The following is an 18,467-nucleotide window of genomic DNA, read 5'->3' as shown; positions in this document are numbered from 1 at the left end:
GCACAGAGAAAAACACGAGACTCCAGGGGAAGGACGTAGGAGGGCATGGTTCCCCTTCTGAGGCTCAGGTTGTGTGCCAGATGGGATGGACACCCTTTCTTCTGGGTAATGCTGTGGGTCCCCTGGGAGAAGGTGACCATTCAAAACACACCCCCCGCTGAGATTGCCTTCAAGTTAAGATCCCAAGAGTTTGAGAGTAACAATACTAATGATGATGATAATTTTAATAAGATAACAATGTCCTTCTCTTAAATACTATAAACCAGGCACACTGTTAAATCTCTTATGTAATTCATTTCATTTAAGCCTCAGGATAACCACCTTAGCTAGGTTGTATCTCATAACCTTGCTTTATAGATGGGGAAACTGAGGCATCTGGTTCATACAGCTAGCAGGCCACAGGATCTGAGATCCAAAGCCATGTCTGCCTGTCTAGAGTGTGCTCTCTTACATAACACACTTCTTCTTCTTTTTTTTTTTTTTTAAAGATTTTATTTATTTATCAGAGAGAGAGAGGGGGAGAGAGCGAGCACAGGCAGGCAGAATGGCAGGCAGAGGCAGAGGGAGAAGCAGGCTCCCCGCCGAGCAAGGAGCCCGATGTGGGACTCAATCCCAGGACGCTGGGATCATGACCTGAGCCGAAGGCAGCTGCTTAACCAACTGAGCCACCCAGGCGTCCCCATAACACACTTCTTTAGGGACTTCCTGGTCCAGCCCCTTAGTGAGAGCAGAGCAGAGTTCAGAGAGTACGGTGATCTGCCCAAAGTCACACAGTGACTTCTCAGCAGAGCTCATTTCCCAGGATTCCAGAACCTTGTTCTTTCCAATAGGTGACGCTGATAGAAGCTGGAATGTAAAGAGGAAGAAAAAGCAGTCAGGGATTTCTCACTTGTAGTTTGAAAGGCTTCTTCTCTCCTTGCTTCATCCCACTGAATCCCATTTTGTTATTGTCTTTGGAGCCAGTGCATTTCTTCCATGGGCATATCTGGGTGGAAGCTGGCAGTGAGAGGAGAGAGGAAGCCTGGAAGTTGAAGGGGGGTTGTGCATGTCAAGTTCCTTATGATAAGTCTGCATGGAGCGCATTTTTACGACACCTGTCTCTTGGAGTCCTCTCAGAGTTTACCCACTCTTCAAGGGAGAATCCTTATTACACAGGTGAGTAAAATGAAGCTCAGAGACTGTAAGTGATTTATCCACAGCAAGCAGCTGGAAAAAGAGATAGGGCTCGTCCTCTAACTTGTGTTCCCTGAATGCTTGGTGGCAGTACCCACGTTTCCCAGGCCAGGGAGCTCCTCACTGAGCCCCCATCTACTTTTTTAATCATTTTGAAATAAGAATGTATTTAAAAAATTCTGATCTTCTTCTGTAAAGGGAAGGAGAGGGGAAAAGGAAGAATCTCAAGTGAATTTTCTTCATAATGGGGAGAAGGTGATAGCTGGGGAAGCTGGGGAACCCTGAGAACTTGACCCTTTATTTAAAGGTTATTCAACAAATGATAACTGGGTTGTTGATAAGAATGTTGATTCTGGGAAGGCACTGTGCTTGGTACTGGGGACATGGAAGCTGGGATCTGGACTACAGACAAGAAGACAGACAATAGGTGCACGTAGCCAGAATCCCCAAATCAGCATGGGGATGGGGAAGCACTGGGGCTCTTTGTGGGTCCTCTCACTCTCTTCCACTCCTGTTCAGGCTGACCTGGGCTACTTTTAAGTCCCTGAACATGCTGTCCTATTTCTCAGTCCTGACTTCCCTCATGCTGCTTTTCTGCCCTTCTGCACCTGGCAAGCCTCTATGCTCTTTCACTACCTCTATGGCAAATGGCCCTGCGATTGTCTGCAACATTGTGTATCTGTCCCTTTGAGTTCCTTCAAAGCAGGGATTGTCTTTTGCCATTTTGTCTTCCCTGCCTTTTGGAAAACAATAGATCAAATTTATACCATGGAATGACCTTGAATAAAAGCAGCAAAGCTGGGTTTGCAAATATAAACATCTTACATCAGGTATCACACTCAGCCCCGAGTGACTTCTGCATCTTGTTTTTGGTTGTTCATGTTGGAAAATCCTGACTTGCCCAGATGAGCAGTCACAAGATACAGTTCTTAAAGAATGAGCTTTGCAACCTTAGGGGAGTGGAGTTCAGGGAGGGGGCACGCAGGTTCTCATTCAGCACATGGCAAAAGGTGATTTGACTTGGCAGCACGTGAAATCATTAGATAATGATCTTGCAACCAGAAAGGAAAAGGTAAGTATAGATTGTGTTTCCTACTGACGAGACTGATGTTTCAGACAGTAACTGGGGTGCCGAGAGCAAAGAGGGGGGTCTCTAGACAGCTGCTGGGGAAGGCTTCTTGGAAGAGGTGACCATTGGGGAGATAACTGAAGAGTGAGAAGCAGCCATGTATGCAAAGGGTTGAAGGAAGACCTTTCTGGATAGGTAAGATTAAGTGCCAAGGTCCCAGAGCAGGAAGAAGCCTGGGATTCACTCCACACCTTTGGTTTAGGCAACCCTGCCAGGGACTTTAGATAAACCTAGATGTCCTCAGAGGTCTCTTAGAAACGCCTGACTTCTTTTCTTAAACACGGTTTCCCTTGAACAATCTTGGGAGGCACTGGGTGGCTTTTACAGCTGAGTAGAACAGGCACGTGACAGTCACACACAGCTGGTTATTGATAGGCTATAATGAGGTCCCTCCAACACGGGTTTCAAGGCCACGAGTCCTAACCACAACATCGCACCACTCTCCAGCCAGAAGGTAGAGTCATTCCTAAAGCCGAACCTTCTTCTACCGGAAACCAGGGACTCGGTGCCAGGCAGGATTTACGACCTAGTAACTGAGGACAGAAATAATTGGTCACATTAATGCCTGGCAAGGCCCCGCCAGGCTGCACTCTGGGGGGGCAGTGCTGCCTGAAACAGTGGAGGTAAGTTTACTTCTGTCAGCCCAGGTGCTCTGCTGTGGCCAACACAGCCCTAATGAGCTCTGCATATTCAGGACTCAAATAATTGATGGCCCAATTTAAAGTGTGCAGAGGCCACATTTCTTTCCAGGCTTTGAAGGAAAAATACCAGTGAGGAAGAATGAAGAACAGCCTGTTCTAAGTTATTTTCCTTCTGTGGTCATTCAATCCCCAGGAAGACCATATCTACCCCATCAAGAGCCTGGAGAAAGGAGGCAATTATCTAGAGAAGCCAAGCAAAAAGGAAAGGACAGAATAAAATTCCTGCACAGGAAAGAGGTCTCAGGCTCTACTATGAAATGCCTACAGCCTTCAGCATACCCTGCTTCTCACAGAAGTTTGCGTTAAGGCCATGGACTGTGGGGTCAGACGGATCTGGATTTGAAAACTAATTTCACTCCCTATTTCACGTGTGACCTAAGCGAGACTTCGCTTCTCTGTGCCTCAGTCTACTCGTTTGCTAAATGGAGATTAAGAGCACAGACTTTGGGGCAATGAGACTTGGATTTCAAACCCACCTCTGCCACTGACAGTGTGATAAAAGGCAAGTTACAAACCCACAGAGTTAGTTTCCTTATTTTGGAAGAGGAGGTGGTTAACTAGTTGCCTTGGAGGACTGTTTGGGAGGACTGACTGAGAGAAGACAAGCATGTGTGTGCATAGTGTTCCCAAAAGTCATGGTTAACTTGGTAACCGATCACTGGTTAAGCTCTAGGGCAGGCGTTCTCAAAGAATGGTCCCCGGACCAGGACCAGCAGCATTAGCCTCTCCTGGGGACTTCTTAGAAATGCAAATGATAGATCCACTGAATCAGAAACTTTGGAGGGTGGGCCCAGAACTCTGTTTTAATAAGCCCTCCAGAAGATTCTAGCACATGCCAAAGTTTGAGAATCTCTGCTCCAGGTCATCATTCAGAATGCACCTGAGACATTTCAGTTTGTCAGCAACTGTCTCAGGCCTCTGAGTGTCTCAATGCCACAACCCTTCAAAATTAGCTCTCTACTCATTCCTTTCTGTCCCCAAACAGGAAAGAAATACCTCATTACTCAAGATTTTGAAAGGGCCCCTCAGCACTAGGTAGCATTTTCTACATGCTTTCTATGTTCTAGGCATTCAGATAATAGTTTCACATGGATTATTGCAATGTATCTCTTCAATAATCCTCTATGGTAGATATTATTGTTTTGCTGATAAAGAAACCAAAGCTCTGTGAGAAGAATTGCCCAAAGATTTACAATTAGTGAATGGTGAGGCTGGGATTCAAACCCTAGTAGTCTACTGCTAGAACCCACGCACTTCCTAACTCACCACACTGCTTCTTTATACCAATATGAAGAAACAGGGATGTCTAGCTTAGTGAAGGGAAGCATCTGGAGAACACGTGCAAAGTTTCTTCATGGCTGTGAAGGGCCATTACAGTCATGGGGTCGACCAGTTTGTTGTGGTTCCACACCGCGTGGCTCAACAGAAAGAATGGCTTTCAGCAATAGTCTGAATTGGCCAGAACTGTCTTGCCTTAAAAAGTAGTGAGCTCCCTGTCCCTGATGATGTCTGAGCATAAGCTGGGTGAACATCTGTATATGTGCTTTCATGTTTATGAAGAAACGAGACACATTTCACTTATACAGGAAGGAGACTGAAGTGAACTTGATCTGGAGAAGAGAGAATCCATTTTCCCGTAGCTCCAAGGAGCCAGATCCTCTCTGATCCTCTAGTGGGAAGGTGTCTTTCTTTCCTCTGCACTCTCCCCGAGCCCTGTCTTACTGCACTGTAGCTATTTATGGGTGGTTATGTTCTTTCTGTTAGGGAAGAAGCAAGACACATGTTTATGAAGGCTGATAGGTCCATGGGATCATGAGCAATTGTCTCAGCCTCTTGGGGCTCTCAGTTTCCTTGTGATATAAAGGGGTCAGTAGGGATTCCTTCCTGAAGCTAGAAGGATTCAAGGGGCCAGGAGTGTGGTGCCTCATACCCTGTGCTCCTCTCCTGTCCCCCATAGATGGTAACATGTCTTTAGGGAGAATGCACTTCTGATTCATTGAGAGACCCATTCTACCGCTCCCCATGACTCTGTAACCCTCACCTTTCCATCTGAAATATAGATATCAATATGTGGTACAAAATAGGCATGTACATATTTATTGAAAAAATGAAAGGGAAAGAAACAAAAGAGAAAGCAAGAGACAGAGAGGGAGAGAGAGGAAAAGAAGAAAGAAAGGCAGAGAAAAATGTAACAAATAAATGCTCTTCCTCATTTGCTGCCCGTCACCTGGTAGGCACTCCACCTTGGTGGACTTTTTTCTTGGGCACACCATGGTATGTGTGTGTGCATTTAATAGAACAATCCATAACAGGCCATGGTATGAAGAGACCTATGGGAGCAGAGAGGAAACAGGAAAGAAAGACTTGAAACAATCCCTCCATAGGCAGCTAATTGCCATTTTGTGGTTATTGGAGGCAGTTGTTTACTGTGGAAGAAGCTGGCCTTTAGGGTAACAAGCCTTGCACATACTGATCTCCATCTTGAACCCCTTTGATAGGTGCCGAATGTTTCAGGGGCAGATTCTGGAAGACTTAAAAGCAGGTCTGGTTTTCAACACAGTGCCTATTGAACTTTCTCCACTGTGGGAGGTAGGCCAAGTGGTGGTTTTTGAAGCTTTTAAAGGCTCACTGGCCCTTCAAAAAAAAAATGGCTGTTGTGGACATACGGTTTTAGAAGCTTTTTAAAAAGCCTTGTGGGCTTATTTTTAGAGCAAACCTTAACCTTGTAAAACTTCTTAAAGGAGCTACGGAGAGCCCAATCACCAGAACCTCCTTCAAGCCCTAGGAAGGTACTCTCTGAGATTTCCAGTATAGGCCTTCCTTGTGCTTGATGTGTGTCAGGCCACCAGCTGAGCCTCAGATAGGCTTCCCCTTGAGAGGGTGTGTCCTGGGAACTAGAAGACCCAATACTTGGGCCACAGGTAAGTTACCCATGGAGGCAGAGTTTGCTTGCCCATGAGTGGAATCATAAACACACAAAATCTCAAAGAGTCTCCTAAAGGAAGAGAACCTTAAAAGTCATGCAGTCAACCCCAGTCTGATGCTAGAACCTCCCTTACAGCATGCTTACAAAAAGGTGGTTCCACTTCTGCTTGCACATCTCCAGCTATAAGAAGATCACTGGGCATTCGTTCATTCATTCCATTAACACATTTGCGATTGAGTATATATTATGTCCTTGGTAGTGCAAAGCTCTGGGGTTATATTTGTGAATAAAAAATCAGACACAGTCTCAGTGTAGATTGAACATCAGTGGGAGAGGCAGACATGGGTCAAATGATCACATTAACACATAATAACAAATACAAAGATACTATTAAAAAATTCAAGGATTTATCAAAGCTTCTGACTGGACCTGCTCTGGTCAAAGATGTGGAAGCAGGTTTGGTGAAGAGGTGATCTTTGACCACGCTCTGAAGGATGAGTGAATATTGGCAAGGCAACAGAAGGTAAGGGAGGGCATGGAGGGCTGAAGGGATATCTCTGCAGAGGCCTTCAGGCAGGAGGAAACATAGCATTTTAGTGGGAATGGAAGCCCAGGTGCATAACATCAAAGGGAAAGACCTGGTTTGAGTCTGGGGGCATGCAGCATATAGGGCATGCATGACCTTGCTGCCACGTTGAGGATTTTTATCTTTATCCTGAGACATATTGGAAACCTCTGACTCCTTTTATACAGAGGCTAGGCAACTCACACCAGAGCCACAAATTTGTTCTCAAGGTGTTAAGTGTGGTGGTCTTAAAACATGTCCATAATTCTCCTCCCTTCAAATGTCAGAGCCTAGTTCTCTCCCTTGAATGTAGGTCTGTCTAAGTCTAATTGAAAAAATGTGGTAGAAGTGATTCTATGGGACCTTAGAGGCTAGGATAGCTTCCCTGGCACTCCTTCCCTTAGGTGGCTTCTTTTGGAAGAAGTCAGGCGCCATGCTGTGAGGATACTCAGCCAGCTAACGGAGAGGCCCACAAGGAGAGGAACCAAGGCCTTGCTTTCTACAACCAGCACCAGATTGCCTACTTGGCAATTGGAAGTGGCTCTTCCAGCCCCGGTTGAACCTGTGGATAACTCTAGCCTCAGCTGGTATCTTGACTGTAGCTCCCAACAAATCCTGGGCCAGAACCATCCAGCTAAGCTGTTCTTGAATTCTTGACTCACAGAAACTATAAGACAATAAATGCTTATTGTTGCTTCAAATGATTGACTTTGGGTGATTTGGTAAGCAGCAATAGACATCTGGTTCAGTGAGATACCTCAGAAGAGGAGGAGGAAAGCAAGAACTTTGGGGTCGGAGAGACTTGGATTTGAAATCTGACTCTTCAGCTTCCTGGTTTTTGGACTAGAGGTGTGTTCTTTATCTCCTGGAGCTCCCATTTTTTCATCTGTAATGAGAGATGATACCCAAAGAACCCCCAGGAAATAGTACTGTGTGGCCATTCTCAGTTTCCTTGCCTTCCCCCACTTCATATCCAATTGAGACATGCCATTCTCAAAGTTGAGATTAAAAAAAGGCTGTAGAATGTGGGTATCTTGATTCCGCTTAGAAAGAGAAGGCTTGAAAAATGTTTGTCTGAGGCTGCCTTATGCCCTGTTCCATTCATCCAGTCTACATCTTTTCAAGCCTACTCCCCACTTGGGCTTAGAAGTTTTATGAGACCATTTCTTGCTGTGTAAACAGAATTGCCTTTTATTTATTTATTTAAAAGTTACCTCTTCATAGTTGCATGTTTTATTTTCTTCATTTGCATTTCAGTAAGGAAATAGATTTATGATGAGTTTTCTAATGAAAGAGATTCACCAAATCAACTACTGTGTGTCATATACATTGTGAGGATATTTTTAGTTAATTCTCTAAGCACAACTCTGGGGTATCCATCATTTGTGCCATTTTACAGATGAAGAAACAGGTATAAAAGCCAGAAGTATTACTTTGCCATCAAGTATTATGTGATCTTGACCAGTTATTCAACTTCTCTTGTATCTAAGTTTCCTCATCTGCAAAATGGGGTAATAGAATAGAACTCATGCAAAACCAGGTTGATATGAATATTAAAGGAATTAGTATGTATAACATACTTAGAAAACGGTTGGATATTTTAGGATATATTCCCAAATAGCTCCTATCATTATTTTTCTTATTTTTAAACCAATATTTCAAAAAGTCAGAACAAAACTTCTGTCTAAGCCATTTTGCTCCATCCGTGTTATCTCCCTTCTGATATAATAGTCCTTTCCATTTTTATGGCATTTTAAAAAATAGTCATTTTGTTCTTGCAATAATTCAGTGACTTAGCATCACTATCTTGATTTTTCAGCCAAAGTAAACTCAGGTTCAAAATGGTGAATGGGAATTTTTCAACATTGCTTTGGTGGCAAGCAACAGAAACCAAATGGATCTGGCTTCAGCTAAAGAAAGAAATTTCATTTTCAGATACAGGGTGATTTAGGTAACCAAGCTCATGAGCAAGCCTTGGGGAAAATCTCCAAGAATGATAGGAACTGGGGAGAAGAGGGCTACCCTGAACCTGAGAAATGGTGCTTCTCCTTCTCTCCCCTTTTCTCCACTTGGCTGTTGGGCTGCCTCTGTCTTTTCTCTCTGAGTCTGGCTTTTTCAGCTGCTCAGTGCAAATGGTTTGTGTGTGGCAGCCTCCCACAGCGTCCAAGCCCACAAGTTATCATGCCAACCATAGAAGAGATTGACCTTATCCTTCTCTCTGTTCAGATTCCCCTTTACTCCAGAGGGGACCCTGATTGAAACAGCTTTGACTCAGGGGCCTTTCCCCAGTCTGGTCAAATGCAGCTAAGGGGTGGGGTTACAGTGTACAGAGTGGGGCCAGTTGCTGCTAGCCACTCACTCCTGTAGATTCCTGTAGGAAGGTCATGAGGAAGTGAAAAACACTCCAGAGGGAACCCAGAACATGAAGTGAGTTTCCTGCCATTTTATATACTGGAATGACTGAGGCAAGACTCCCCTCCAGATCTTCCTTTCCTATGAGGTGAACACTTGTCCTATAAGGCTTCAGCTACATCCCTTTAGGAGACCAGCACCTCCTGGGATTCAGGTCGGGGAGGATTTGGGCACTGCTCTAATTGTGGTCAACCCAGCTCTAGAACTGTTTTATCTTGCAACTGAAACCTAGCCCTCATTAAACAACTCCTCCCCCTTTCCCCCTTCCCCCAGCCCCTGACAACCACTGTTCTAATCTCTGTCTCCTTGAATTAGACTACTTGGGATAATTCATATCAATGGGATCATACCATATTTATCTTTTGTTGATGGGCTTATTTCATTAGCACAGTATCCTCAAGGTTCATCTATGCAGTAGCATACATCAGAAGATCTTTCCTTTTGATGGGCTGGACAACATCCTATTGTATTGTATGTACCACATGTTATTTATCCATTCATCTGTCCATGACTACTTGGACTGCTTCTGCCTCTTTGGCATTGTAAATGGTGCTGCTATGAACATGGGTGTGAGGAATTGTCTTTTTTCGACATAGAGGACAGAAGGAAGATCCTGAGAACATAGTGTGAAAACAACAGAAGGGATGTCATTCCTGCTCTGTATGAAAAAGTGAGGGGAGTTTTGCTCCTGGTAGAAATGGGGATAGAAGAGAGGAAAGGCACCAGTGACCCAGAGTCACGGGTGAACTGGAAAACACCTGGGGAGAGGGGCCAGGGAAGAACTCCCACTGCTCTGTGGTCTATCACTCAGTAGAAAGTGGTTTCAGTGGTTGTTTTGTCCCATTCCCACTATGTAGCGAATTTGGGAACATTTCCTACACACATATATACAAATGCTCTGTATGAGTTGTTTTTTGGTATAAACTGAAGAAGGAATTAAGTCTTCCATCTGGTCTGATGTGAAGCAGACTGAAACAGGAGCACAGGAGGGCAAAGTCAGCCATATCCCGTCCTATGTAGGGGAAGCAGATGTTCCAGGGGTGCCCCTGAGAGAGTGAGCTCGCTGGTAATTAATGGACAATTTGGGAAGAGATTTTGACTTCCATGGAACATACCTAGGAGTTGTGAAGCAATCTTACCTAGATCAGTGCTTCTTAAGCTTTAATTTGCCTGAGAATTGCTTCAGGGACTTGATGAGGTAAAGTATTTGATTCAGTCTGCAGTATGGCCTGGGATTCTGCATTTCAGACAAGCTCAAGCTCATAGCTGTTGGTGATACTGGTGGTCTGTGGACCACACTTTGAATCAGAGGGTTCCAGATCTCAAAGGGGTGTAAAATTCCTAATAGTGTCATAGTGCTTGTCTGTCTCTCTCTCCATCTCTATTTGCCTGTCTTTCTTTTCATGCATATACCATCTCCTGCTGTTCCTGGGAAAACATGGCTCTCCTGTCCTCTTAGGGTGAAGCTGTGACAGAGAAATCCATAAAGGAGCTATTGCTCTCTTGCTAGCTTTTCATCTCAGTCCTTGTTCTATCCCCACCCAGGGAGTGTGGAGGTCATGCCAGGGGACGCTCAGTGGTCCATTCTGCATGCTTTGGCCAGGGTATTAGAACAACAGTTTTCAGGGGGGGAACCAAAGGCTCTTTCTCAGTGGTTGGCCTCAGAACTCCTCTCTCAGAAAGATGGAGAGAGGCGAAAAAAAAAAGTTTTAAGTGGTATTTTTCTTGAGAAAGGTCATTCTGGGGAGCCAAGCATTAATTGAGTACTTGATTGTGAGAGGGTTGTGTGGTAAACTCCCTTGTTTTCCACAGATGTTGAAGGACTCTGAGCCAGAGTTCAGGAAAAATGTTTTCCCGCATATCCACCCCTGCCCCAGAGGCTGTGATGAAGTTGGCAAAGGACCTTCAGGTCAAGTGGGGCTCCAGCAACCTCACAGAAACACAAGAATTCACAGAATCTAAAGGGGAAACAGTGGCTAGGGAGCATCTAACATGAAAAGAAAAGAGGAAGAGAGGTACCCCACTTCTACCCTAGCAGAGCCCTGTACCACGACCTTCAGTTAACACAGGTGATGAAAGAAACCCTCCACTGCTTTCTTGTCTGGGCACATGTTTCTTTTGCTGGGGTTTGCTTCCTGCCTCAGACACAGCGCATCTCACTTAGGAGCACTCACTGTGGAAGAACTGTCTTCACTTTGAGCTGAAATCTGCCTTTCTGAAAACATCCAAGCTCAGGACTTCTGTGCTAATGCTGCCCTTCAAAACTACAGGAAGTGAGAAACTATCACGTCTCTGCAGTGCATCCCACAGTTAAAGCATATCCCGGCACACCCATGGGCCCATTTGATCCTCAGAGCTGTCTATAAGAAAGCAGGGGGGCAAGTGGAAGCATTGCTCACAGTAGAGGTTGAGACCACAGGTTCTAGAGTCTGGCTGCCTGGCTTCACAACCTCGCCTCTCATGGTTGTGTATTTTTGGACAAACCCCTTGACCACTCTTATCCTGGGTTTCCTCTTCTGTAAAATGTGCATAATAATATTACGTACTGGAGAGGGTTGTGGTAAGGACTAAATTAAAGTGCTCAACCTTTGGTTTATAGAACTTCCCTTCTGCCACTGAGGAGAGAGAGGAGAAAAAGATGGAGGTCAAGTGATTTGCCCAAGGCCAGAAAATGGTGGCACCAGATCTAGAACTCAGATACCCTGATGCTAACTCTAATACTTTTTCCATTACAATCAACATTTTGCATTTGTAAGCCCATCAGAGATGGAAATTCTCCAGTGAACCTCACATTGGCAGGAGCTGTGTATACAATAGGAAGATAAATAGTTCTAGAGAGTTTGGCCTGCTCAGGACAGTTTATAGCTTCTCTCATCCTTCCTTGTTTGTTCTCTCTTGTCTGCTCTGTATCACCCCAGATGGGAAACTTAATCACTTCCTCAGTTTCCACAAAAAAAAAAAAAAAAAAAGTCTTATCTGACCTTCCCAATACTTTGAGTTGGTCACTGGTGCTCTTAATAGTATAGCTGATGAAACTCCAAAAGATTAAGTAACTTGCCTGGTAGTCATATAACCATTAACTGGGGTCTCAGCTAGCTCCTTCCTCTATACCTCTCTGCCTGCAAGCTTGCAGGCAGCAGCTAACACCCTGGGGGCCTTAAACAGATTCTTTTAGGATGTCACAATAGGTGCAAGGGGTTGAGCAGGCCTTTTGTCTAGCCCCTCCAGAAATAAGCCTCATTCACCAGGGTGGGGAGGACACCCAAAGGAATGCGAGGGCAAGAGTGGGGAGTCCAATTAAATAGGCAGAGCAGGTTTCCAGAGCGTTTGGGATGGCAGTGAATGAATGGTCCTGGGAGGTTATCAGGTGAGGAATTCCAGCTGCTTTCCAGAGGGTAAGTCCGCATCACTATGGATCTATAGAATCCAGCCACCTGAGTGTCCAGGCAAGCTAGAGAATCCACAGCACGTAGTTAAAAGTAGGTGGGAGTGTCCCACTGGGATCAAATGTCAAGGGTTTACAGATAGGATGAGGCCCCGGGGAAATAGCTAGAGAGGTGGAGTATCCTAGCAGTCAGGAGGGAATTCTTGAGGCCATACTGCCTGGGCTCTCATTGGCCAGTTAAACCCTCCGTGTCTCAAGTTCCTCATCTAGGATCCTAATAGAGCTCAAGCACAGATTTTTTTTTTTTTTCAATCACAGATTCGATGTGAAGATTAGATAAAGAAGGAGAAAAGCAGACCCCAACATCTGTGAACTGACCTCAGAATGAAAGCAGGGCTTTGGTGGTGTTAGTTGCTGGCCTAGCATTTGCAGGTAGGCTGTGGTGTTTCTCTTGCTAAACATAAATAATCTCATAAGTAAGACACCCCCCACCCAAAGGTAGCCTTTTTTTCCAAGCACATACAAAAACAATCACTGTGCGAACCACAAAAATACTAAAAGTCCCCCCTCCCAGCTAGTATGAGTGATGTTACCACTTTACTAATTACTTCTTTAGCTTTCTATTATTCCCTCTTTCTGGATAAGATTCATTGAGATATCCAATCAAAATTATACAGAGTAAGCCCTGCCTCCTTCAAACCCTCCCCAAAATCACCGGGCACTGACTTTCATCCTATAGGTCCCTTTTAACATCCTCTACGGCAACACTCCATGGTTCCTTTGGATGTGTGGTCTCCCTCCTTGCAATGAGTCAAGCAACCCAGTGTTTCATTATAGATGTGTTCCTGGTGGTCTTTGGCTGGAGGGCATGGACACAAATTAATAAATGGAAGCATGTAGAAAGCACCATGTCAGTGATGCCATCATAATTACTGGTTAGATTGCCAAGGAAGCCTCAGGGACAAGGAGATCTAAGAGGGAAAGCTACAGGACAGAGGCCAAGTAGAATAGTAGATTTACAGCCGGGAGGCTTCAATTTAAGTGCCAACCTACCATTGAAAATAGTAAATAATTCTTCATTGCACACGTCAAAAGTACCAGACACAGAATGCATTTTTGATGTAGAGGGTCTCAGTTATTTATTAGGACACTACGGGCAAGTTCCTTAACCTTTTTGAGCCTCAGTTTCTCCATCTGTACAAAATGGAAAAAACAAAACTATTTCTCGGTTTGCTGTAAGGTTCCAACAAGAACATAAAATGTGCTGTAGGCCACTAATTTTATTAAAATGTTACTTGGATGGGCATAGCCTAGGTGATAGGCATAAGGCAGTCCTATAATTCCAATTTGAACCAAAGTTGGCAAAAATGCTCAGAAAGTTAAGTTGATTTAAAGTAAGTTTGCTGAAATCCCTGTATTATTATACCTTCTTATAGATGAGGACTACACTTGAACTCCTAATTTTGTTGTTCTAGAAGAATGGTGAAAAGACCTCTAGAAGGAATCCCTTCCTTGGCCTCGTTTCCATGTAGTTCCTTGTCCAGCGAGACCAGGAATGATGAAAAGCATTTGGCTCTGTGTCACTTATTAACATGAGCAAGACACTTATTGAAGACTTGGATTCTCGAAATGGGAATAAAGTCAACACCTACCTTACATATTTGTGGTGAGGATCCAATAAAAAGTGTCCATGTTATACTGTGTTATAAGCTACAAAGGGGACACTATTAGTCCCTCTGAGGCTGCATCCCATAGAGTAGTCTCTCGCACGGGGACCCAGCTGTCTGCTTTCCAAGGGCCAAGCTAATAGCCATTGATCAAGGTGTTTGCTCATGTGTCTCCATGAATTACCACTTCCTGTAAAACTATCTGCATGAGGGAGGGTGTGGGGAGCCCCCACAATGGGCTATGTGAAACAGGTTTCTCTCTTTCCTAACAATCCAAAGGAAAGCATCAGGGAGATGAGTACTGATCAATTCACCCCTTGGGTCTCTGAGTAAGAGAGGCTCTATCTGTACTGAGTAAATCTCTGGACGAAAATAAGAGCAAACTTAATTCAGATGCTTGAATCACCCAAAGCCAAAAATCAAATATTTGGAACCATCCCAGTGAATCTTCATATTTTTTAGTTTCCTCCTAGATCTTGGCACTAAGGAGACAGAATCTTAGCCACACAACCCACTACATGAACACTCACATACACCCAAACACATATAGACATTGTGTGTGTTTATACAAACCTATATACAAAGGCAATATAGATTTACACTTGCACAGATCTTAGTTTTGTACTAGAGGAACATAAGTGTTACCTAGTTACCTGCCTCTTTTCAGTGGGATCACAGCATTGTTGAAAAAAGTAAATACTTAGAAGCCAGAGGTCTAGGTTTAAATGCAGCCTACGTCATCGATACACATTGAAACTCTGCATGAGTTACTCTATTTTCTTGACTTCTGGTCCACATTTATAAAATGAATATTACACGATCTGTCTCAAAAAATTATTTTGAACATAAATAAAATGCCATACTTATTTGTCACACTCATGTTGCAGGTTTAGTTGGTACATAATCAATATTAACTGTTATTTTTTATGAGGCAAATGAGCGCCAGCACTAGTTAATGGCAGGACAGGAATTTTCCATCCTCTGCCTTAATATGAAGAATAATCCTTCCTAAGCTTGTACTGCTCTCAGCTATACTTACTTCAAAAAAGAGAAGTTGTTAAGATAATTTTTCAAAATTAATTGTTTATGGAAGTGTAACGTAGATACAGAAAAGTGCATGAGGGCGCCTGAGTGGCTCCGTTGGTTAAGCAACTGCCTGCAGCTCAGGTTATGATCCTAGAGTCCTGGAATCAAGTCCTGTATCCGGCTCCCTGCTCAGCGGAGAGTCTGCTTCTCCCTCTGATCCTCCCCCCTCTCATGTAAATAAATGAGATAAATAAATAAATAAATAAATATTTTAACCGTGATGCCAGTAATTTGTGAGGAGTCCTGTAGTCTGCATTTGGATGACTTTTCAGTATGCTTGCACCTTTTGATTTGACCTAAGGAAGCACTAATAGGTTTTGAATGTTGTCTGTGTGTTTGAGAGACCTGAAGTCATTAAGATAAGATCTAATATCAAAAATTAGAAGCCAAGTAACTTGTACAGAAGGAATACAAGAAAACTCTGAGTGGTTTGGTAAGCAAAATTAGGGTGGGTACATATGCTAGATTTTGAGTAAGAGAGGCTCTCTCAAATAAATAAATAAAATCTTAAAAAAGAAAAAAGAAAAGTGCATGAATCATAAGCATATAGCTCACTCATTTTTCCAAAAGGAATCGTGCTCATGTCATCGGCACTCAAATGGAGAACCAGAACATTACCAGCACCCCAGATGCTCCTTCATTACCCTGTCTGAGAATAACTACTATCTTACATTATAGATTAATTTTATCTTTTTATACTTTATAGAAGTAGGATCACATACAGATAGTCTTACATCTGGCTTTGTTTTACTCTATGGAAAGATTGAGACATTCCTCCATATTGTTGCATGTAGTTGTGGCTTTGGTCAAATCACTCTCTGCCATACTGCGTTTCGGAGAATATACTACAGTCTATTGATCTCAATGGACATTTGGGTGGTTTCTGGGTTTTGGCTATTTTCAATAATGCTGCTACAAACATTCTCTCATGTGTCTTTGGTGAATGCATTTCTGTTGAGTACATAAGGGTGACTGGAATTTCTCAGTGTTCAGATTTGTACATGTTCACTTTTTCTAGATCTGTCATGAAGAAGATAGTGGAAGTATTTCTTATTTTTTAACTAAGATTTATTTATTTATGAGAGAGAGCACACGTGTTGGGGGTAAAGGGAGAGGGAGAGAGAGTCTGAAGCAGAACTTGAGCTGAGCACGGAACTTGACATGGGGTTCGATTTCATGACCCTGAGATCATGACGGGAGCCAAAACCAAGAGTCGGACACTCAACTGATTGATTTAATTTGTGGAACCCTGAGAGACTTTGATAGTTCTATGCGCTTTTAATCTCCCTTATTGGGCCTGTATATCCTGGAATCCAGGGATATACTCTCATTCTTTGGGAAGAAAGAATCAATAGCTTCTGGATAACCCAAGGTATTAGGTATCTATTGTTATGCAAAACATCCTCTCCAAACACAGAGGCCTAAAACAGAAGTACCTATTAACTATCTCTCACAGTTTTTATAGGTGAGAAATTGGGGCATACCTTGGCTGGTGGTTCAAACTTAAAGTCTCCAATGTGATTGAATCAGATGTTGGTCTGAGCTAGAGTCTAAGGGTTTACTGGGGCTAGAGGATCCCCTCTCAGATGGTTGTCTCCTAGAATTGGCAAATTGGAGTTGGCTGTTGGTAGAAAGCCCCAGTGTTTCCCCATATGAGTCTATCCACAAGGCTGCCCTAGCGTCCTGACAACAGGGTAGCTGGCCCCCTGCAGTGTGAGCAATCCAAGAGCCCAAGGTAGAAGCAGCAGTGTGTTTTATGACCTCACCTTGGATGTTACACTGTCACGTTCTCAATATTTTATGGATCATCCAAGTCATTCTTGTTCAATAGGAGAAGGCTTTGCATAAGGGTATGAGTGTCAGAAAGTGAGGATAATTAGGGACCATGTTAGAGGCTTGCCACCACACCACACCACACCATTAAGCCCTTCTTGCCGCCAGATAAAGACTTTTCTATGATAACTGGATCCCCAAGTGATTAGCACAGGGAGCAGGTAAATTTTGATGGACAAGGAAAGAAAGAGAAAATACACAGAATAAGTAAGTCCAGGGAGAAAGGCAGGCCTGGATATAGTAACCATGAGGCAGTTTGTTGTAACATTTTGAGTATCTGAGTAGGAATAAAGGAACATGTGCTTGGGGCAGGGGTTTGGAAGATTATATGCAGGGGGCTAGAGAAAAATATTCCTTTGTTTACTAATTAGATCATGTTTTTGGACCATGAAGACTAAACTCTGGTATTGTTTGCCTGAAAGTAATAGCCCAAATTGGATATTCTCAAATTTTCTCTACAGTTTATTCAATTTGTCATCCACCCTTATTAAGCATCTGGCAAATGCCAGGTCTATTCTAGAGGGGGACAGGGGATGCAGAAATGATCAAATACAAAACCGGACATAGGGAATGGAGGAGAGAGAACTAATATTTATTATACACCTACTGTGTTCCTGTACTTCACATTTATTGTTTTAATAATTCTCATAACTACTTCAGATACTGGGCATCATGGTTCCCACTTGGCAAATGAATAAAGAGACCTAAGAGTTCATTTCTTTACTCAGAGTTGGAGGTGAAAAGTGGCAAAGCTGAGTGCTCTGCAGATAACAATGGTACAAAGTAGAAAGAGATTAAATGCAAAAAAAAAAAAAAAAAAAAAAGGTCTGCCTGCAGTGCAATGGCAGCTCTAGAGAAGAGAGTGAGTTCTTTGGCCTGGGGAGGTAAGAGAAGGCTTTATGGAAGAATTAGCATTTCAGCTGGATCTTGATACATGGGTAGGAGATAACAGAAAAATGTCATATGCCAGGAGTAAAGAATATCAAAAACAAAGGCATGAAAGCAGGAATAGATATTAGTAGTGATCATGCACACAGAGACAGATGATGTGGCTAGAGAAATGGGCATGAAGGAAAGAGATGGTTGATAGAGCTGAGCAAAATGAGCTCAGGCCACACAGAGATAGAGACAGATACCAGACCTAGCTATTCTGTAATGTGACAGGAAGCCAGGGAAGGCTAGAACATCACTGTACACCTGAGTGGGAATTCCTTTCAGACTTCTTGGATAACACCTTCCTCAAGGTTATTATTAATTCAATTATGATTGTACCTTCATGCCCAGCAACAATAACAAAAAGACTGACAAACTATATAAGATTATTCAAATTACTGAATAGGAATGAGAAATGCCATTGATCAGTAACAAGGGTAATAAATGTACTGATGGTGAAGTGTGCTGCTAGTTAAAGACAGAAGAAAAACGATGGGAAAAGTCAGCAGGCCCAGGGCTATTGATTCCCAGAAAAAAAATCCAAGAATCTCAGAGTGGGGAGTGACCTGGAGGATGTTTCCTCTAATTCTGCAGTTTACATTAGAGAAAACTGAGGTCAGAGAGTAGGAATGACTTATTCTTCTAGAGCAGAGCTCC

At 43.3% G+C, this 18,467-nt stretch overlaps 1 protein-coding gene across 1 annotated transcript in view; it reads right to left on the bottom strand.

Moving 5' to 3' along the window:
• Window positions 1-455: 455 nt before the first annotated feature.
• The window catches only part of LOC131809266 (uncharacterized), a 226,839-nt gene continuing 208,827 nt past the window's right edge, over window positions 456-18,467 (bottom strand). Inside the window, exon 7 of the mRNA XM_059136161.1 lies at window positions 456-846. Coding sequence (XP_058992144.1) covers window positions 607-846 — 240 coding nt within the window. The 3' untranslated portion in view covers window positions 456-606. The remainder of the gene's footprint in view (window positions 847-18,467) is intronic.

Source organism: Mustela lutreola, chromosome 10 (genome assembly GCF_030435805.1).
Source record: "Mustela lutreola isolate mMusLut2 chromosome 10, mMusLut2.pri, whole genome shotgun sequence".
NCBI classification, from domain to species: Eukaryota; Metazoa; Chordata; class Mammalia; order Carnivora; family Mustelidae; genus Mustela; species Mustela lutreola.
Note: the sequence above shows the minus strand (reverse complement) of the source record. Positions and strands in the feature narration are given on the sequence as shown.